The 23,335-nt window shown below is 39.1% G+C and overlaps 1 protein-coding gene and 1 pseudogene across 1 annotated transcript in view; both read left to right on the plus strand.

Moving 5' to 3' along the window:
* LOC102176958 (histone-arginine methyltransferase CARM1-like) overlaps positions 1–23,335 on the plus strand; it is a 262,751-nt gene that overhangs the window by 201,583 nt on the left and 37,833 nt on the right. Inside the window, 2 exon segments of the mRNA XM_018052765.1 lie at positions 13,423–13,600; positions 21,924–22,014. Of these exon segments, the coding sequence (XP_017908254.1) occupies positions 13,423–13,600; positions 21,924–22,014 (269 nt within the window).
* Positions 16,066–20,265, plus strand: LOC102173386 (annotated as a pseudogene).

A 23,335-nucleotide genomic window follows, 5' to 3' on the forward strand; every position in this document is an offset into this window, starting at 1 on the left:
ACAGAAAGCTGTCTTTAGCTCTGAAATTTAGGGGTTCAGAGTAATGTACTCTGTTTTTTCCATCAATCCAATCTAATCTGCTTTCTATCTTATAGAATTCTCTCAGACTCTTTCATCTCTTGATAGTTCTTTTTAATGTACATGCGTATTAAAGTTTCTTTCTGATTTATTTCATTTCCTGTATTTCGGTGGGATCTCAGAAAAGAGAGGAGACAGTTATATTTGCTTAGATTCCTAGTTTTACTAATAGTTTTATTTAGAGAAAAATCATTTGTATTTATAAAAATGTATTTATTTTTATAAATTTTATTTATAGGCTGTATTTATAGAAATAATGCCTTATAATAAAGAAATTAAGCAATTGAGAAATTTAACAAAGAAGAAAAATTTAAATCACCCATAATAGTCATCATTAATATCACTTGAATCTGCATTTCAGACTTTTTTTATGCAAATATACAAGGAGAAGAATGGTTAGAGAGAAATATTTTTAGAAAAATGAGATTATCTGATCTGTAATGTTCGGAATAAAAAAATATTGAATTTTGTTGAATTTAATGAAGAAAACTAAGAATAAAAGAAAAATTGTTTTAACTTTAAATAAGTTCTTCACATTAAAAAAAATTGCTTCCTACTGGGACTAACATATGCACACTACTATATATAAAATAGATAACTAATAAGGACCTATTGTATAACACAGGGAACTCTACTCCGTTCCCTGTACTGGCCTATATGGGAAAAGAATCTAAAAAAGAGTGGATATATGTATAACAGATTCACTTTACTGTATACCTGAAACTAACACAACATTGTAGATAAACTATGCTCCAATTAAAAAAAAATTTTTAAGAGAAATTGATTCCTGATGGATTCCTGTAATGTTTTGGAAAATATTAAGAAACTGGATCTTTCCAAATGTCGTGATACAAATTCACTCCTTCCTATAACAGAAGTGAAATCATCAGTGTCCCCATGGCTCCTTGTTCCTCCTGTCAGTTCAGTTCAGTCACTCAGTCGTGTCCAACTCTTTGTGGCCCCATAAACTGGAACACACCAGGCTTCCCTGTCATTCACCAAATCCCGTAGCTTACTCAGACTCCTGTCCATTGATTCAGTGATTCCATCCAACCATCTCATCCTCTGTTATCCCCTTCTCCTCCTGCCTTCTATCTTTCCCAGCATCAGGGTCTTTTCCAGTGAGTCAGCTCTTCTCTTCAGGTAGCCGAAGTATTGGATCTTCAGCATTAGTCCTTCCAATGAATATTCAGTACTGATTTCCTTTAGGATCAACTGGTTTGATCTCCTTGCAGTCCAAGGGACTCTCAAGAGTCTTCTCCAACACCACAGTTCAAAAGGATCAATTCTTCGGCCCTCAGCCTTCTTTATGGTCCAACTCACGTCCATAAATGACTACTAAAAGCCATAGCATTGACTGAACGGACGTTTGTCGGCAAAGTAATGTCTCGGCTTTTTAATATGCTGTCTAGGTTGGTCATAACTTTTCTTCCAAGGAGCAAGAGTCTTTTAACTTCATGGCTGCAGTCACCATCTGCTGTGATTTTGGAGCCAAAGAAAATAAAGTCTCTCGCTGTTTCCATTATTTCCCCATCTATTTGCCATGAATTGATGAGATCAGATGACATGATCTTCGTTTTTTGAAGGTTGAGTTTTAAGCCAGCTTTTCCCCTCTCCTCTTTCACTTTCATCAAGAGGCTGTTTAGTTCCTCTTTGCACCATCTACCATAAGGGTGGTGTCATCTGCATATCTGTTCAGTTCAGTTCAGTCACTCAGTCATGTCCAGCTCTTTGTGACCCCATGAACTGCAGCACACCAGGCCTCCCTGTCCACCACCAACTCCCAGAGTTTACTCAAACTCATGTCCACTGAGTCGGTGATGCCATCTCATCCTCTGTCATCCCCTTCTCCTCCTGCCCTCAGTCTTTCCCAGCGTCAGGGTCATTTCAAATGAGTCAGCTCTTTGCTTCAGGTGGCCAAAGAATTATAGTTTCAGTTTCAGCATCAATCCTTCCGATGAATATGCAGGACTGATTTCCTTTTGGATGAACTGGTTTGATCTCCTTGCAGTCCAAGGGAATCTCAAGAGTCTTCTCCAATACCACAGTTCAAAAGAATCAATTCTTTGGGGTTCAGCTTTCTTTATAGTCCAACTCTCACATCCATACATGACCCCTGGAAAAACCATAGCCTTAACTAGACAGACCTTTGTTGACAAAGTAATATCTCTGCTTTTCAATACGCTGTCTAGGTTGGTCATAACTTTCCTTCCAAGGAATAAGTGTCTTTTAATTTCATGGCTGCAGTCACTATCTGCAGTGATTTTGGAGCCCCCAAAAAACAAAGTCAATTACTGTTTCTCCATCTATTTGCCATGAAGTGATGGGACTGGATGCCATGATCTTAGTTTTCTGAATGTTGAGCTTTAAACCAACTTTTTTCCCTTTCCTCTTTCATCTTCATCAAGAAGCTCTTTAGTTCTTCTTCACTTTCTGCCATATTGATATTTCTGCCGACAATCTTGATTCCAGCTTGTGCTTTATCCAGCTTGATATTTTGCATGATATAAGTTAAGTAAGCTGAGTGACTATATACAGCCTTGTCTATTGTTTTATGTCTGGTTCTAACTGTTGTTTCTTGACCTGCATGCAAATTTCTCAGGAGGCAGGTAAGGTGCTCTTGTATTCCCATCTCCTGAAGAATTTTCTATAGTTTGTTGTGATCCACACAGACAAAGGTTTTAGTATAGTCAATGAAGCATAAGTAGATGTTTTTCTAGATTTCTCTTGCTTTTTTGATGATCCAACAGATGTTGGCAATTTGATCTCTGGTTCCTCTGCCTTTTCTAAATCCAGCTTGAACATCCAGAAGTTCCCGGTTCACATACTGTTGAAGGCTAGCTTGGAGAATTTTGAGCATTACTTTGCTAGTGTCTGAGATGAGTGCAGTTGTGCAGTATTTTGAGCATTCTTTGGCATTGCCTTTCTTTGGGATTGGAATGAAAACTGACCTTTTCCAGTCCTGTGGCCACTGCTGAGTTTTCCAAATTTGCTGGCATATTGAGTGCAGCACTTTCATAGCATCATCTTTTAGGATTTGAAACAGCTCAGCTGGAATTCCATCACCTCCACTAGCTTTGTTCGTAGTGATGCTTCCCAAGGCACACTTCGCTTTTCATTCCAGGATGTCTGACTCCACATGAGTGATCACACCATCAGGGTTATCTGGATCATTAAGACCTTTTTTGTATAGTTCTTCTGTGTTTCCACCTCTTCTTAACGTCTTCTGCTTCTGTTAGATTCATACTGTTTCTGTTTTATTGTGTCCATCTTTACATTAAATGTTCCCTTGTTATCTCTAATTTTCTTGAAGAGATCTCTAGTCTTTCCCATTCTATTGTTTTCCTCTGTTTCTTTGCATTGATCGCTTAGGAAGGCTTTTTTTAAATCTCTCCTTGCTATTCTTTGGAATTCTGCATTCAGATGGATATCTTTCTTGTATATAACTTCTTTATTACCAAATTCTTTGTTTAGCTCATATCTTAATTACATGAATTATTTATTTTTTCTTTTTGGTAAATCAGTTTTTGAGGACAGTCTTATGTGTGCTATCCTGAGTTTTCTCATGTTGAAAATATGAATAGTACCTCCTCTGGATTTAATCTTTTTTTATTATTATTATTTTTGGATTTAATCTTATTTTGATCACAGATTTTTGTTTCTAAATTTTGCAGATATTGTTCCCTTGTCTTTTTAAAATGAATATGAGTATAGAGCAGTCTGATGCCAGTCTGATTTTCTTTCAGTTTTAGGGTGATTTTTCTTTCTGCATGCGTACCCAAGGAATTCTTTTTTCTTTTAATTTAAAATCTTGAGTAGAATATATTTCCATGTTGCTATTATTGTATGACATTTTCCTATGAGCACTGTGTATTTTTTCTGTTAATGGATTCAGTTTTTTTATTTCAAGGGAATTTTAATATATCTTTGAGTGATTTTTCCATTCTTCAGAGACATTAATTACCTTTATGCTGCTTTGTTTTAAGTCTGTCTTTCATATCTGTTATCTTCTGATTGCAGAAATCAGTTTGTTTTTTAAAATTTGCATTTTTTATGATTACCTCAAACTTTTCTATTAAAAGTACTTCCTATTATAAAATACTCTTGCATCCAGAAATAAAGGTGAATGTAAATATAAAAACCACATATATGGCCACAATGCAGTGTAACAGCTAGAATAATATACCTGTGTATTAAAATTCATTTATGCTTCTCCTAAATTTCATGCCCTCTTTTCACTCCCAAAAGTTAGGATAGAAGAGTTTTTAAGAATAATGTATTTTGTCCTATGGAGAAGGCAGTGGCACCCTACTCCAGTAACCTTGCCTGGAAAATCCCATGAGCAGAGGAACCTGGTAGGCTGCAGTCCATGGGATCACAAAGAGTTGGACTTGACTGAGTGACTTCACTTTCACTTTTCACTTTCATGCATTGGAGAAGGAATCAACTTGCCTGACTTCAGGCTCTACTACAAAGCCACAGTCATCAAGACAGTATGGTACTGGCACAAAGACAGACATATAGATCAATGGAACAAAATAGAAAGCCCAGAGATAAATCCACACACATATGGACACCTTATCTTTGACAAAGGAGGCAAGAATATACAATGGAGTAAAGACAATCTCTTTAACAAGTGGTGCTGGGAAAACTGGTCAACCACTTGTAAAAGAATGAAACTAGATCACTTTCTAACACCCCACACAAAAATAAACTCAAAATGGATTAAAGATCTAAATGTAAGACCAGAAACTATAAAACTCCTAGAGGAGAACATAGGCAAAACACTCTCAGACATAAATCACAGCAGGATCCTCTATGATCCACCTCCCAGAATTCTGGAAATAAAAGCAAAAATAAACAAATGGGATCTAATTAAAATTAAAAGCTTCTGCACAACAAAGGAAAATATAAGCAAGGTGAAAAGACAGCCTTCTGAATGGGAGAAAATAATAGCAAATGAAGCAACTGACAAACAACTCATCTCAAAAATATACAAACAACTTCTGCAGCTCAATTCCAGAAAAATAAACGACCCAATCAAAAAATGGGCCAAAGAACTGAATAGACATTTCTCCAAAGAAGACATACGGATGGCTAACAAACACATGAAAAGATGCTCAACATCACTCATTATTAGAGAAATGCAAATCAAGACCACAATGAGGTACCACTTCACACCAGTCAGAATGGCTGCGATCCAAAAATCTGCAAGCAATAAATGCTGGAGAGGGTGTGGAGAAAAGGGAACCCTCCTACACTGTTGGTGGGAATGCAAACTAGTACAGCCACTATGGAGAACAGTGTGGAGATTCCTTAAAAAATTGCAAATAGAACTACCTTATGACCCAGCAATCCCACTGCTGGGCATACACACCGAGGAAACCAGAATTGAAAGAGACACATGTACCCCAATGTTCATCGCAGCACTGTTTATAATAGCCAGGACATGGAAACAACCTAGATGTCCATCAGCAGATGAATGGATAAGAAAGCTGTGGTACATATACACAATGGAGTATTACTCAGCCGTTAAAAAGAATTCATTTGAATCAGTTCTGATGAGATGGATGAAACTGGAGCCGATTATACAGAGTGAAGTAAGCCAGAAAGAAAAACACCAATACAGTATACTAACACATATATATGGAATTTAGGAAGATGGCAATGACGACCCTGTATGCAAGACAGGGAAAGAGACACAGATGTGTATAATGGACTTTTGGACTCAGAGGGAGAGGGAGAGGGTGGGATGATTTGGGAGAATGACATTCTAACATGTATACTATCATGTAAGAATTGAATCGCCAGTCTATGTCTGATGCAGGATACAGCATGCTTGGATCTGGTGCATGGGGATGACCCAGAGAGATGTTATGGGGAGGGAGGTGGGAGGGGGGTTCATGTTTGGGAACGCATGTAAGAATTAAAGATTTTAAAATTAAAAAAAAAAAAATAAATAAAAAACAAAACATTTTAAATCTTAAAAAAAAAAAAAAAAAAAAAAGGAAATGGCAACCCACTCCAGTGTTCTTGCCTGGAGAATCCTGGGATGGTGGAGTGTGGTGGGTTGCCGTCTGTGGGGTCGCACAGAGTAGGACATGACTCAAGCGACTTAGCAGCAGCAGCAGCATATCCTAATCAATAGTTTTACTTTTGGATACAGTTGACTTTTTAAAATATAAATTTATTTATTTTAATTGGAGGTTAATTACTTTACAGTATTGTATTGGTTTTGCCATACATCAACATGAATCCACCACAGGTATACACGTGTTCCCCATCCTGAACCCCTCTCCCTCCTCCCTCCCTTTACTATCCCTCTGGGTCATCCCAGTGCACCAGCCCCAAGCATCCAGTACCCTGCATCGAACCTGGACTGGCGATTCGTTTCTTATATGATATTATACATGTTTCAGTGCCATTCTCCCAAATCATTCCACCCTCTCCCTCTCCTACAGAGTCCAAAAGACTAATCTATACATCTGTGTCTCTTTTTGCTGTCTCGCATACAGGGTTATTGTTACCATCTTTCTAAATTCCATATATATGCATTAGTATACTGCATTGGTGTTTTTCCTTCTGGCTTACTTCACTTTGTATAATAGGCTCCAGTTTCATCCACCTCATTAGAACTGATTCAAATGTATTCTTTTTAATGGCTGAGTAATTCTCCATTGTGTATATGTACCACAGCTTTCTTATCCATTCATCTGCTGATGGATATCTAGGTTGCTTCCATGTCCTGGCTATTATAAACAGTGCTGCGATGAACATTGGGGTACATGTGTCTCTTTCAGTTCTGGTTTCCTCGGTGTGTATGCCCAGCGGTGGGATTGCTGGGTCATAAGGCAGTTCTATTTGCAATTTTTTAAGGAATCTCCACACTGTTCTCCATAGTGGCTGTACTAGTTTGCATTCCCACCAACAGTGTAAAAGGAAACATAGTGTATATTTTTCAGCAACCTGGTTTTTTTTCCTCCTTTAAATTCTGCTTATGAAATTAATTTGTTAACATGAATACCTCTTGTTCTTTCTTTCTCACTGTTTAGTAGTATTCATAATATGAATATAACAGTATATATTCATTCACATCCCTTTCAGTTAGCAAATCATGTTTATTTATTTTTTAAATTTATAATTACCAATATTATTATAAAGTTTTAGTATAGGTTAAATTGTACACATCTTCAAAAAATTCACTAGAATGTGTATTTATGGGAGTGATATTTCTAGGTTATAGACATCTTCAGCTTTATCAAGTAATGCCAGATGGTTTTCCAAAATGGTTATGTATGATTTGAGTATAACATATTCTCTTCCTGGATATTGGGTATGCATTCTCTAGAAAGGATAGTTCTACAGGATTTAGTTTTGGAAGAATGGGGTCCAAAGTGACAGACTAACATACAAGTAGCTGTTGATTACCAAAGAGCAAGTACGGCAGCAAGTCTGACTCAGAATAGAATGCATCTCACATCTGGAATTAGCTGCTGTTGTGTCTAGGAGGTATTCCTGATTGAGTTTATGTTCTATCTTCAAATATCTCTATCAAGGAATTGTTTTCAACTTCAGTTCAGTTCAGTTGCTTAGTCGTGTCTGACTCTTTGTGACCCCATGGACTGCAGCACACCAGGCCTCCCTGTCCATCACCAACACATGGTGTTTACTCACACTCATGTCCATTGAGTAGGTGATGCCAGCCAACCATCTCCTCCTCTGTCATCCCCTTCTCCTCCCGCCTTCAGTCTTTGCCAGCATCAGGGTCTTTTCCAATGAGTCAGTTCTTCACATCAGGTAGACAAAGTATTGGAATTTCAGCTGTAGCCTCAGTCCTTCCAATGAATATTCAGGACTGATTTCCTTTGGGATGGACTGGTTGGATCTCCTTGCAGTCCAAGGGACTCTCAAGAGTCTTCTCCAACACTGCAGTTAAAAGCATCAATTCTTGGGCGCTCAGCTTTCTTTATAGTCCAACTCTCACATCCATACATGACTAGTGGAAAAACCGTAGCTTTGACTAGATAGACATTTGTTGGCTAAGTAGTGTCTCTGCTTTTCAATATGCTGTCTAGGTTGGTCATAACTTTTCTTCCACAGAGCAAGCATTTTTTAATTTCACGGCTGCAGACACCATCTGCAGTGATTTTCGAGCCCCCCCAAATAAAGTCTCACTGTTTCCATTGTTTCCCCAGCTATTTATCATGAAGTGTTGGGACCAGATGCCATGATCTTAGTTTTCTGAATGTTGAGTTTCAAGCCAAATCTTTCACTCTTCTCTTTCACTTTCATCAGAGGCTCTTTGGTTCTTCTTCACTTTCTGCCATAAGGGTGGTGTCATCTGCATATCTGAAGTTATTGATATTTTTCCCAGCAATCTTGATTCCAGCTTGTGCTTCCTCCAGCCCAGTGTTTCTCATGATGTACTCTGCATATAATTTAAATAAGCAGGTTGACAATATATAGCCTTGATGTACCCCTTTCCCAATTTTGAACCATTCTGTTGTACCATGTCCATTTCTAACTATTGCTTCCTGACCTGCATACAGGTTTCTCAGGAAGCAGGTCAGGTGGTTTGGTATTCCCATTTCTTGAAGAATTTTCCACAGTTTGTTACAATCCTCACAGTGAAAGGTTTTGGCATAGTCAATAAGGCAGAAGTAGATGTTTTTCTGGAACTCTCTTACTTTTTTGATTATCCAGTGGATGTTGGAAATTCGATCTCTGGTTCCTCTGCCTTTTCTACATCCAGCTTGAACATCTGAAAGTTCATGGTTCGCATACTGTTGAAGCTTGGCTTGGAGAATTTTGAGCATTACTTTACTAGCGTGTGAGATAAGTGCAATTGTGTGGTAGTTTGAGCATTCTTTGGCATTGCCTTTCTTTGGGATTGGATTGAAAACTAACCTTTTCCAGTCCTGTGGCCACTGCTGAGTTTTCCAAATTTGCTGGCATATTGAGTGCAGCACTTTCACAGCATCATCTTTTAGAATCTGAAATCGCTCAACTGGAATTCCATCACCTCCACTAGCTTTGTTGGTAGCAATGCTTCCTGAGGCCCACTTGACTTCACATTCCAGGATGTCTGGCTCTAGGTGAGTGATCACACCATCATGATTATCTGGGTTGTGAATATGTTTTGTATAGTTCTTCTATGCATTCTTGCCACCTCTTCTTAATATCTTCTGCTTCTGTTAGGTCCATACCATTTCTGTCATTTATTGAGCCCATCTTTGCTTGAAATGTTCCCTTGGTATCTCTAATTTTCTTGAAGAGATCTCTAGTCTTTCCCATTCTTTTGTTTCCCCATTCTGTTTGTTTGCACTGATCACTGAGCAAGGTTTTCTTATCTCTCCTTGCTATTCTTTGGAACTCTGCATTCAAATGGGTTTATCTTTCCTTTTCTCCTTTGCAACCTAGGATTATCAAATAATTATTTTTTTTGTTTCTTAAAGATTGATCTGAGATAAACATTCAAGAAAAAAAACGTCAAATACTCAAATAAGTTTGGATATCTTTGGTGTAGCCAAACCAGTTTTCAGCAGAATTTTTCAAATCTGTTAATATGGTAATGAACTCTCTGAATTTGTAAGAGGAAATATGCATTATAACAAAGTTCCAATAATATTTGATCATGAAACTCCTTGTGTTCATGGATTCCTGGAATAGCCTTTGCAGAAATTTTGCTTTCTTCTAATCATGAAATTTTAGAACTAAGTGGAGCCTTAAAGTGACTCAATTTTAAACTCTAATTTTTCAAGAGGGAAACAAATGTAGAGAGTTTAAGTGACTTCCCCACAGGCATACAGCTCTTTGATGGTAATGGTAGGTCTAGAATCTGTATCTTCATATTCTTGATCTAATGTTCTTTGAATCTGGTCAAAAATAAATGAAGTCACTCGATGACCTAAATGTGAAGGAAATCCAAAATGTGCCGATATGCATATATGTATAGCTGATTCACTTTGCTGTACAGTAAAAACTAACACAACATTGTAAAGCAACTATACTCCAATAAATTCTTTTTTAATTAAGGAAAAATAAGTTACAAGATGCAGTGGCCTGAAGGCAAGCCTTTTTATTCACTTACACATATGTGGTATGTCCTTTTTTACCTGTAAGAATAGTAAGACGCAAATTCTTTCCTGTGAACCTCAAATTGCCCTTCTGACAGCTCATAGCAACCTCTCTCTCAAACCTTCTTAGATATCTGATCTTCCTGAGGATTTAAGAGTCTCTGATTATTCTCTGTAAAATCTCCATGTAGAGTGGATATCACACTATGTTGACCATCCTATCTTATTAGTCCCTCCAGCAAAATTTAGCCAGAAAAATTTCCCTTCCAACATCCTCGTCCAAATTGATGAGGCTTCCCTGGTGGCTCAGAGGTTGAAGCGTCTGCCTGTAATGCGGAAGACCTGAGTTCAATCCCTGGGTTGGGAAGATCCCCTGGAGAAGGAAATGGCAACCCAGTCCAGTATTCTTGCCTGGAAAATCCCATGGAGAGAGGAGCCTGGTGGGCTAGAGTCCACAGGGTAGCAGTCGAACACAACTGAGCAACTTCACTTTCACTTACACATTGCAGTCATGTAGCCATCCTCACACCCTGTAAGTGGAATTTAAAAAGGGCTTGTAATTTAGAAATGGAATCACCTTTCCATTAGGCAAAGGGACAGTGTGAACCTGAAACCCTTAAAAGTTCTGGACCCTTTAACTTTGAAACAGAGTTGTAAGAAGTATGTCCCCAGATTGAACTGCATTATTATTTGTCAATATACTGTTATAGTAATGAAACATTTGATATAACTTGAATGTCCAGTAGCATAGTATTGGTTAGTGAATCAAAAGTGTATTATGAAGTACCCTACAGCCAATAAAATTTATATTCTAGAGCAGTTCATAGAAAGATATCAACAACAGAGCTTCTGGAAAAATGTGCCAGGAAGAATGTTTTGGTGCCCTTTGCCTTCTTGGGAGATGGTCAGGGTCTCATGTCTCATGGGGCTTGAACCCCCAGGTTAAATGTCTCAGAACTGCAGGCGTCCTTCCCTGTTATCACTACTATTCATAAAAATGTTACTTTTTATGTGTATGCCATGAGGTAGAAAATATTCAGAAAACTGGTCTAAAACATATTACATGTAAAAAGATTATGAGATATTACTAGAAAAGTATGTATTTTTATAAACAGAGATACACTCAAAATTGTGCTAGGAAATATTCCCTGCCTATGTCCAGGTGATGGGAATACAGTGATTTTTATTCTCATGCTTTTACTCATCTGCATTTCTCTTTTTTAGTGAATGCTTTTCTTTAATAGAAATAATATGACAATTGTAATTTAATACTTACATGACCCTTAATATGGCTTATCTTGTTTTAGCCTCAAGCAGGCCTGTGAAGTATAGGCACTGCTATTATTATTTTCATTATGTCACTGCTATTTTTAAATTTCAGATTTGAAGTTATTAGGAACAGGACAAGTTGATGCAGGCAGAAAGAAGAAGGTGGAAATGAGACATATCTGAAAAGTAGAAATAAGAGAAAATAGTAACTAATTGTCCACGGGAAACAAGTATGCATGCCTCCAAGATATTGAGGATTATGGCATTGGTAACCAAAAAAGGAATCAAGAAAATACAAAATCATATGAAGATTTTAAAGGAATTTAGATAAATGGCTAGTTTTCAAGAAGGAGTTTTGAGATTGGCTCTTTAATTGTTGAGACTGAGGAGATAACCTGCCAGGTTGGTGGCAATGTCCAGGTAATGGCCAGTGCTCAGGTGAGAGAGAAAACCTGAAGCTGTGCATAGTCATCCACATGGAGCCATGCTTACAGCCATTCAGGAGAAGGGCTCTCCTGAGAAAAGAATGTACTCAGAAAATCAGGCCACCTAAAGCCTTACCCTTTAGGCCTTGTGTCCACAGACCCCCTAAACTTGACAAGCACGTGTAGAACAATAATAGAATGGAATTCCTCGAGTCCTTGTGCATGGGTAGGTATTGACAGTGGATGGCATGTTCAAATAGTTTTCATTGTTTTTCCTTAGATCAGAGACTACTTCATTTCTTTTAAAGAAAATGTAGGTAGAAAAGACATTCAACAAGCTTGTGGTGTAATGTGACTGAGCAGCATCCTAGAAGATCAAGTTCAAGGTGAAAGGTATCCTAATCTTGGGAAGAAGTGATCAGAAGTTGAGAAAATGCAACTGAATCATGACAGATGCTTGGTATATTGCATTTTGGATGAGGAAAGGGTCAAGTTGCAAAAATACAAAATGAAGGGTCTCTGAATATGTATAAATACAATGAGCAAAGACGTAAGAATCTGAGGAAAGCACAGCTTGAAAAGCAATATGCTGTATACATTTGTGATGATGCATATAAGATGTTTATTAGGAAATATTTTTTCAGGCAGTAGAAAGACATAAATGTAATAATATAATCACCTTATTGTATTTGACATTTAGAAGAAATATGTTAGAAATACATAACCATATTTCTTGTCAAGGTCCTTCTTTTAAGAGAGTTCAAAATTATTAAATATAATACAGAGGACATCAAAGAAAAATGAATACATAACTGTAAAATGTGCTTTTAACAAAAAGCTAATGAGCATGGTATCATTTATCTTTGGAATCAAAAGATCAAAGGATGATTTAATAAGGATCAGGATTATTATGTTACGCAAGATTGTTGTACAGAACTCTTGGGCCTCCTTAATGCTAGTAGAACAATAGGAAATAGACTGAAACCATTAATAATCCCCCAAAGTACATGTGCATATATATACACACATGGGCTTCCCTCATGGCTCAGATGATAAAGAATCCATTTGCAATGTGGGAGAACTGGGGTCATCTCTGGGTTGGGAGGATCCCCTAGAGAAAGGAACGGCTACCCTTTCCAGTATTCTGGCCTGGAGGATTCCATGGACTCTATAGTCCATAGGTTTTCAAAGAGTCAGACACGACTGAGCAACTTTAACTTTCACACACATAGACAGACCGCACATACAGTATGTATGTGTATATAAGGGTATGTTTGTAAGGGTATATGTATGTTTGTAAGGGTATATGTATAGGATACATATAAAGCTATTAATAGCTATTATTTGTATGTGGCATTGATTATAGATGTGTTTATTTGTTCCATATCTGTATCTTCTAATTTATCTACAGTAAACATGAAGTGTTTGTACAGTAAGAAAAATATCTGTATAATATTATAGAAGCAAATAAATCACTTCCCTCTCATCCATATCACCCAGCCAACCCCTAATCTGTAAAACTTACATTTCATAAGATTCTGTATAACAGTACTGGTACATTTTATCTGTTTCAGATGCTAGTGGAAAGTAACAACCTTTCAGACAAGATCACTGTTTTGCCAGGGAAAATTGAAGAAATCTCACTTCCTGAGCCTGTAGATGTGATCATTTCAGAACCAATGGGATACATGCTGTTCAATGAAAGGATGCTGGAAAGTTACCTTCATTCCAAAAAGTGGCTGAAAACAAATGGTGAGCTGGCTAGTTCTTGGTTTTGAAAGTAGGCTAACTTTTCTGTAAGATTTGCCATCTTCCTTCCCCTATATTCAATCCTTTACAGAAAGGAGGAAAGAACATTTCTGTTAAACCAGGTATTTGACTTCCTCATCTTATTCTCCCATAATAATTGAGCTAGTCCCCAAAAGACTCTGAGGGCCATGGTGTTCAGAATGGTGTAGAAGACCAGTTCCGAGTGATGTGTTCTTGTCCTGATGCAATCACTTTCTGTCTTCACTAACTTGGCCTGATCTTTTGACTTTGGCTTCCTCATCTGTATTATTAAAAGTAATCTCTAAAGCCCTTTCAAGTGTTGGCCTTCTGTAGTGTGAGAAAGTCTCTGGTGTTCATTTCTTCTTTCTAACATATTCTCTTCTGCTGTGTTTCTTTCCCTATGATCGCTACATGTAATTGAGATAATAAGATAAAGTTCAATATTCTCTTTGTGCTGACCGAATATTTGTGTGTGCTAAGCAGACTTTGTATAAATTATTTTATGAAAACCTTGCAAAGTTTGAGTAATGAAAGCTTTCAGTTTATTTGAAGGTTTACTGCAGAGATTCTTGGTGATTTTATACTTCTTTCCCAGGAGATGTTTAGTTATGTCTGAAGACATTTTGAGTTGTCATAACTGGCAAAGGAGGTACTACCAGCACCTATGGGGGAGGCCAGGGACTTGCTAAATATCTTTTGATGTGCAGGATATCACCCCCACACATCAAAGAGCTATTCAGCCCAAAATGTCAATAGTGCCAAGAATGAGACCTGGCTCAGTAGGAGACAGTATGACAGTCCCCACTTAGAACACTGAAGCACCGTGAGGGGAAGCAGCTGGGCAAGGACAGAACCCTAATAAGTCACAGAGCAGGGATTTGATGCTAGATCTGTCTGGCCCTGAAACCCACACTCACAACTCCTTGCACACACACTAACTTTCCGCTCTTCACCAGAGAGGGGACGTATTCCAATAACACGTTTCTTCAAGTGAGAGTTAGAAAAATAACCGGCCAGTTTTAGCAGTTGTATCTCTAGTGAGAATGGCAGCTCCTCCCTTCCCTGTTATACTGACCGGAAGTTACCATCATTATGGCTCGCTGCTAGTTCCCAATGAAGACAAAATAGGATAAAATACAACATGTACTCACCAGATTACCTGGTATATATGCATATAAGTAAAGGTTGATGTTTGTCTATAATTTCCTGCTAAGTCACTTCAGTCGTGTCCGACTCTGTGCGACCCCATAGACGGCAGCCCACCAGGCTCGCCCGTCCCTGGGATTCTCCAGGCAAGAACACTGGAGTGGGTTGCCATTTCCTTTTCCAATGCATGAAAGTGAAAAGTGAAAGTGAAGTCACTCAGTCGTGTCTGACTCTTGGCGACCCCATGGACTGCAGCCTACCAGGCTCCTCCAATCCATGGGATTTTCTAGGCAAGAGTACTGGAGTGGGGTGCCTACAGGTTTCAAAATTTAGGGATTTTCCAATAGGCATTTTTTTAAAAAAAACGCATGCAAAAATAAATGAGCTTAGGTAAAGTATACCTAATGTTAAGGACTTCGTTAGCATTTCCATTATAAAACAGCCAAGGAAGATTTTGGAAGACTTGTGGTCTGTAATAAAATTGAACTATGGGAGATGAAAGCAAAGGAACAAGCTGTTTGGATTTCCTCCTCAGTGGAGGAGGAAAGAATTTTTATACCTTTTCTGGATTTTTCTCAAATGGTTAGGTGTCTTCGTATGATGAAATTTTAAACAAAGTTAATTCACATGCATCTGATGAGCTGCCCCCTAAGCTGAATATTTGGACTTAATATCTGGGCATCCTTTTCCCCCAGATATTAGGAACATATATGAAATTTTATATTGGGTGATGTATCTTTAACTAGACAAGTAGAAATGAATACTGATTTTATCAGCCTTCTACCCTGTGCATTCCTGGGGGAAAGGATGATTGATTTTTTTCCAAATTATTTTTATTTTCCATCAAAATAAGACATAGTTTACAACATCACATAATAATAAAAAGACAGTGAAAAATAGTAACCCTCTGCCATGCCTCTTCCAATCCCAAGACTGCTCCCTGAAGGCTTTTTCCTTTTCAGCTCTCTTTTCTATTGCTTCTATTATTTAACTACACATTTCCATGTAAAATTATCATGTTGCTCTTCTTGTCACCCTCTGGCTGAGAAGTTAGCTCTCCTATATAGCAACTCCTTCTCTTGTTGAGGCACCCCCACCCCATCCTCTTGATGTATTTATACAGGTCTTCAGTCCCTTATCCAGACCTTTGATGGGGCCAGGTATGTTTCAGAATTCAGAATCTGGAGGACTTTGGAAAGGCTGTAGAATAACACAACATATGTTATACTTCACTCCTCCAGTGGGATCTGAGGCAACACTCCACAATGAAACATGTAATATTTCTGCAACAAAACACGAATATGGATACCAAGTCTGTATTGGTATGGATTGTTGTTATTGTTCAGTTGCTAAGTTGTGTCCAACACATTGCAGCCTCATGAACTGCAGCACGCCAGGCTTCCCTGCCCTTCACTATCTCCTGGAGTTTGCTCAGACTCACGTCCATTGAGTCAATGATGCCATCTAACCATCTCGTTCCCTTGTCGCCCCCTTTTCCTCTTGCCTTCAGTCTTTCCCAGCATCAGGGTCTTTTCTGGTGAATCGGCTCTTCACATCAGGTGGCCAAAGTATTGGAGCTTCAGCATTAGTCCTTCCAATGAGTATTCAGAGTTGATTTCCTTTAGGATTGACTGGTTTGATCTCCTTATTGTCCTGGGGACTCTTGAGTCTTTTCTAGAACCACACTTTGAAAGCATCAATTCTTTGGTGCTTAGCCTTCTTTGTGGTCCAACTCTCACATCTGTACATGACTACTGGAAAACCATAGCTTTAAGTATATGGACCTTTGTCGGCAAAGTGATGTCTCTGCTTTTTAATGTGCTGTTTAGATTTGTCATAGCTTTTCTTCTAAGGAGCAAGCATCTTTTAATTTCATGGCTGCAGTCACCGTCTGTAGTGATTTTTGAGCCCAAGAAAATAAAATCTGTCACTGTTTCCATTGTTGTCCCCATCTATTTGCCGTGCAGTGATGGGACTGAATGCCATGATGTTAGTTTTTTCTGTGTTGAGTTTTAAGCCAGCTTTTTCACTCCACTCTTTCACCTTCATCAAGAGGCTCTTTAGTTCCTCTTTGCTTTCTGCCATTAAAGTGGTATCAACTGTATATCTGAGGTTGTTGATATTTCTCCTGACAATCTTGATTCCAGCTTGTGATTCATCCAGCCTGATGTGTCCCATGAAGTACTCTGCTTAAAAGTTAAATAAACACAGTGACAATATACAGCCTTGACATATTCCTTTCCCAGTTTTGAACCAGTGCAGCGTTCTTGCCTGGAGAATCCCGGGGACGGGAGCCTGGTGGGCTGCTGTCTATGGGGTCGCACAGAGTCGGACACGACCGACGCGACTTAGCAGCAGCAGCGTTGCTGCATGTCCCATTCTTGCTGTTGCTTCTTGTCCTGCATACAGGCTTCTCAGGAGGGATGAGTAAAGATTATAAACTCAAGTCAATTCAGGTCAGGTCTTGCCATCATATAATGTTGCAAACCTAACAAAAATCTGTTGCTTTGCAGAGCTTTTTGGATTTTAGAATTTTTTAAAAAATATAAGGTAGTATTGACCTAGATTATTACTTGGTTTAAATCAATAATCAGTGTTTACATCATTATGACAATGTAAATACTGTTGAGTGCTGAGTCAGGTGATACAGTAGGTGCATCCTCTCTGTATGTGTGTTCAGTTGTGTCCGACTCTCTGTGACCCCATGGACTGTAGCCCACCAGGTTACATATGATTATGTATCTTTTTCATGGAGTCTTTTGTTCTTCCTAGAGTTAATTGCCTTTTTTTTTTTTTTATATACTCATGACTGATTTTTTCCATGCTTTAACAGGTCTGACAGATTGCCTATCAGTGTTTATTTTGTAGAATTCTCGTGTAATTCTCTGTCCTCCTCTACCGCACGAACTGGTGGCTCTCTAGTCCTATTGTACGGCTACTCTGCTTTGACTTTTGGTCATCATTTTTTGTCTTCTCTGTTTTGATTTACACCATTCCTTTCAACAAAGAATATTTTCCGATAGCTTCTGGAGAAAGGATGCTTGAGAGTTACTTTGTTTGTTGAGTCCTTGCATTATCGTTTTGTTAGACAGAGAATTTTAACTTGAAAGCAACTTTTACTCAGTATTTTTAAGGCATCTTTTTTTAGTATCTGGTCTCCTGTGTTACTAAGAGTCCAATGCCATTCTGACTTCTGAACTGTTAGAATGGCATACTTTTTCCATTTGATGCTTTTAGTAGTTTTTCTTTAGTTCTCTTAGTGTGAGACATTTTAAATTGCCATGCTGTACATGTAGTTGTTATTTGTTTAGTTGCTAAGCCCTGCCCAACTTTTTTGTGACCTCTTGGACTGTAACCTGCCAGGATCCTATGTCCATGGGATTTCCCAGGCAAACATACTGGAGTGGGTTGCCATTTCCTTCTCTAGGACATGTAATGGGTATGTTAAATCAGAAGACTCATTTTCGTCTTCTCTTGGAATTTCTCTTGTATTTTACCTTTGATGAGTTCCTCTCCTCCATTTCATCTGATATCTTTGAAATTCCTGTTAGACTTGGGCTCAGAGCTCTGAAACTTGACAAGTTTACACAGATAATGATACATTTGACTTTTCCAAAGTTGTTTAATATCCTTGAAATTTGAAAAACTACCAGCAGTCATTACTGTTTTGACAATAGTGCTTGAGATTTAGATGGAGAAATGTGAATGATGTTACACCCATGGTTTTTCTCTGATCACCTCTGAAAATACTATGAATGAAATGATTTGTTCAATTTTAAGAGACATCAAAGGGAACATAGCTAAAGTATGAGACCATTGACTATAGGAGGGAATTATCCCCTGAGTTTTTTTCCTTCTACTTAATAGCTCTGTGATTATGGCTGAATCATTTAAATGTCCCTGTTTCTTAGTTTTCTCATTTATAAAATGAATATAATAATAGTACCTGCTTTATATTCTTGTAAGAATTAAATGAATTAATACATGGAAAGCCCATGGAAAGGTTCAAGACAGGGTTGACATAACCAAGAAATTTTGGATACTATTATTAGAATGATGATGATAATGACAGGATTTATAGTTTTTTAGATAATGAGTGCTATAATGCTGATCACCACGTCTGCCTGCCCAGAAAGGCCCAACTTCAGGCATGCTGGCCTAGGTGTTTGTTTTCTGCTAAAGTAAATGCCTTTTCCCCTTTTGATTGCAAATGTCAGGAACAAAATGCCAGTGTGGCTTCCTGGCATGGAGGATGGTGAGCCAGCACAGAAGCACAGATTCTAATAGCACTTAAAATGATAGTAAGGTTTTACATCAACAAAGTTGAGACTGAAAATACTAACGATAATGTGATTGGAGGATTGAATGTAGATTATTTTTCTCTGATCACCTCTGAAAATACTATGAATGAAATGATTTGTTTATGGCCAAGTTGTTTTTACAGAAAATAAAAAAATAAATGGAGAGCCTGAACTCTGAGGCAGCACAGAGCATTTCAGCTCTCTGTGGCTCGGGAACTGGTGCATGGTACGAGACGCAAGGCTGCAGCTGAGCCTCTGTATAGAAGGCACGAGAGGTTGGCAGCTTCAACTGAAGCACGTCGAGTGGCGACAGCAGAAGTATTGAGCAACAGTGGCAAGCAGAGCTACAGCAGATGGGAATACCATTCTGCTTCCAAAGTGAAGGTGCCCATGGATCTGGGAGATCTGCAAGGCATACCCCTGCAAGGTCTCACTCCAAGGAAGATGCCAGGCATTTCAGATCAAAGTCCAAGTCCAGATCTGAATCTAAGTATAGATCCAGAAGAAGTTCTTGAAGGCATTATACAAGGTCACGATCTCAGTCCCGCTCCCACAGTAGGTCCCATAGCAGATCTTACAGTGGAGATTATGGAGGATGGCATTGCCACAGTCATCCTCCCATGTGAACTCATAGGTGTCATGTTGGCAGTTGGGCAAATCCTGATCCCAACTGTTGTTTTGGAGTATTTGGGTTGAGCTTGTCCACTACAGAAAGAGATCTAAGAGGAGTGTTCTCTAAATATGGCCCAGTTGCTGATGTGTGTCTATTGTATATGACCAGCAATCTAGACATTCAAGAGGATTTTCCTGTGTATACTTGGAAAATGTCAATGATGCCAAAGAAGCAAAAGGGCGTGTCAGTGGAATTGAGCTTGATGGAGATAGTGTTAGAGTTGATCTTTCTGTAACAAAAAGAGCACATACCCCAACCAGGAATTTACATGGGGGGAGCTACCTGTGGCAGCTCACACCATTGAGTTTACTTACGACAGAGGATATGATTGAGGCTGTGATGGTCAGGACTATTAAAGCATATCGTATAAAGGAGGAGGAGGATGGTGAGCTGCTCAAGACAGGGGTCAGATATAGAGAAGATGGTCACCTCCTCCCTCTTATAGTCGTGGACGGTACAGATCATGTTCCAGACCTTAATCATACTCACCTTGTCACTGCCGAAGCATGAAGATGAAGACTTCCTGAAATCTGCCCTAGAGTTGGGATATTGTCTCTGGACAGTACTTTTTATTATCTCCTGTTTAAAAAGTGAACAGTGCCTAGCGAAGTTAGGTGACTTACACCTTTTATGATGACTACTTTTGGTGGAGTTGAAATGCTGTTTTCATTGTGCATTTGTGTAGTTCAGTGCTTTGTTCAAGGTTAAGTGTTTTCAGAAAAGTATGTTTTGCATGTATTATTTTACAGTCTAAAATTTTGACTGCTGAGAAGTTTCTGTTGTATAGAACTTCGTGTAAATGGTTTTCTTCCTGAATCCAGGGTATTCTGAAGATCAAAGCCTGTGTGCAAAATGCTACCAGTGGCAAAAAGCAACAGTACAGTTTGATTTTTACATTTCTTTCTAACATATCAATGCTTAGCAGAACTGTTCAGATTAGATTGTCAGTAGTAAATTCAAGACAGAAAGGCCCGTTTTCCTCCAGTCCACGAAACATACCATGCTTTTTATACCTGCAATTAAGTGGTAAAAATTATGCTTTGTAACTCTATACTGCTAGTATTAAAACTAAAGATCTTTCAATACAGCAAATGCTTAATGCTTATATAAATGTGAATCTGTCAGCCTTTGTGTAATCTGTATTATATACAGCAGGGAATGAGTTATGTAATATATGCCTTCAAAAAGCTATTTCTTAAAGCTGTTACAAGGGGATATTGGTCTTTCAACTAGTTATCAGCAAGTGATGAATACATTCCACCACAAATGTGCTCTTAATCTAGCTTTAAGACTATATGGAAGAACTGGGTGCTTCAGAGTTTGAGAAAAAAGAAGGGAGCACCATACCTGTGTTGTGAATGATCTGAAGACTTTGTTCATTTTTTAAATATTATATTCAGGTCCCCTTGGAGAAGGAAATGGCAACCCACTCCAGTGTTCTTGCCTGGAGAATCCCAGGGACGGGGGAGCCTGGTGGGCTTCCGTCTATGGGGTCGCACAGAGTCGGACACGACTGAAGCAACTTAGCAGCAGCAGCAGCAGCTTGCTTACCAAAGGAGGCCAGTTTCATGCAAAAGTTTTGAGAACTGTGCTTAAATAAATGCAAATGAAAAGAGTAAATAAATAAATGAATGATGGAAATGCCCAGATTTCTAAGCACCAGACATAGAGAAAGGAAAAAGCCAATAGCTGAGAAGGCCAGTCAGCCAGCTTAAAGGCCTCACCTAAGACTCTAAGCTTTCATTACAGCATAGCTTTGTGACTTGCTATGCTGGGAGGGATTGGGGGCAGGAGGAAAAGGGGACAACAGAAGATGAGATGGCTGGATGGCATCACCGGCTCGATGGATGTGGGTTTGGGTGAACTCCGGGAGTTGGTGATGGACAGGGAGGCCTGGCGTGCTGCGATTCACGGGGTCGCAAAGGGTCGGACACGACTGAGCGACTGAACTGAACTGAACTGATGATAGTCTCTTATATCGCCTCCAGTCTGCTGCCTAGTTTTTTGGTTTTTTTTTTTCGCTGCCTAGTTTTATTATCACTGCTTTGAGGCAGCTTTACGCATTAGCCTGTTGCATGGTAACTGAGATGGAATGAAAGAATGGAACCAGTTGAATGGCAAGTGAGCGCCTTCAATCAGAAGGCAGTAGGTGTCAACTTTGAGCCTCTTGTCTTTTACTCAATAGGAATGATGTTCCCAACATTCAGTGACATCCACTTGGCCCCCTTTTCTGATGAGCAGCTATACATGGAACACCGCTCCAGAGTCAACTTTTGATAATGTTCTTTTCTCTCTTCTCCTCCTTTTCAGAGTAAACCAACATTCCTAACCTGTTGACACAGTGGGTCAAAAATTGGAGGCAGGGACTGACCTGGGCACTGTAGGAGGTTTGGCAGCTTTCTTGGCATGTATTACTGGGTGCCAAAGGCACGCTTCCCACTAGTGTGCCAACCAAAAATATTTCCAGACATTGCCGAACATCCCCTTGGAAGGCAAAATCACCCCTTGTTGAGAATTACTGAAATAGAAGTGAAAGTGTTAGTTGCTTAGTTGTGTCTGACTCTTTGAGACCCCAAGGACTGTAGCCCACCAGGCTTCTCTGTCCTTTGACTTCTCCAGGCAAGAATGCAGGGGTAGGTAGCCATTACCTTCTCCAGGGAATCTTGCTAACACAGGGATTGAATCTGGGTCACCCTCATTGTAGGCAGATTTTTTTTTTTTTACCATCTGAGCCACCAGAGAAGCCCCTGAAATAGACAAATAAGGGAGCTACCATTCAAAATACTGCCCTAATGCTAAAGTTAATAGCATCCTCCCCTGCCTACCATTTCCTCTTTCCACTTCTTCATCTATTCCTTTGGCCCAAAACTATGGTTTCTGCAAGAACATGCATTTGTCAGAGAACAGATCAACCTATATACCTTGATGTAAAGGAGTTGATCAAAAAGATCTGGAGCTTCCCTACTAATTTTAGCTGGTGACTTTGGGGCAGTTCATGTCACCCTCCAGACTTGATTTCTTCATTTGTAAAATGAAAGCTAACATAAAACCCCTGATAGTTTGACCATGTTGAGTCACCATTCCTTCTGCCTTTCTTTTTTACTTATTTATTTTTGGCTGCACTGGGTCTTTGTCGCTGTGTGCGCACTTTCTCTTATTGCAGCGGATGGTCTCTAGTGGGGGCTCAGGAGTTCTGATGCAAGGGTTTAGTTGCTCTGTGGCATGATTCCTGGACCAGGGATCAAACCCATGTCCCCTGCATCGGCAGGCAGATTCCCAACCACTGGACCACACGGAAGTCCTCCTTTTGCCTTTCTTTCATGAGATTGGTTTTTAGAAGGAGAAGAGGAGAATGATGGTGTTGGACCCATGGGAAGGAGAAACAGAATAGACACCATCTGAGTGTGAATGTTGGGTGTGTAAGAAGGGGCGCAGGTGTAGACACGTGGATTAGGATGCATGCTAAAATAGAACCTTTGCATTCTGGCTGAAGTATGCAGAGCTGTCCAGCAGAGATATCCAAAGTTGATTTCCAGGACTTTTTCTTGGTAATGCCATCTTCTGGTGCAGGAGAAGCAAATAGGAGATGCTTTGGTT

The sequence above is a fragment of the Capra hircus genome, chromosome 8 (genome assembly GCF_001704415.2).
Source record: "Capra hircus breed San Clemente chromosome 8, ASM170441v1, whole genome shotgun sequence".
Lineage (NCBI taxonomy): Eukaryota > Metazoa > Chordata > Mammalia > Artiodactyla > Bovidae > Capra > Capra hircus.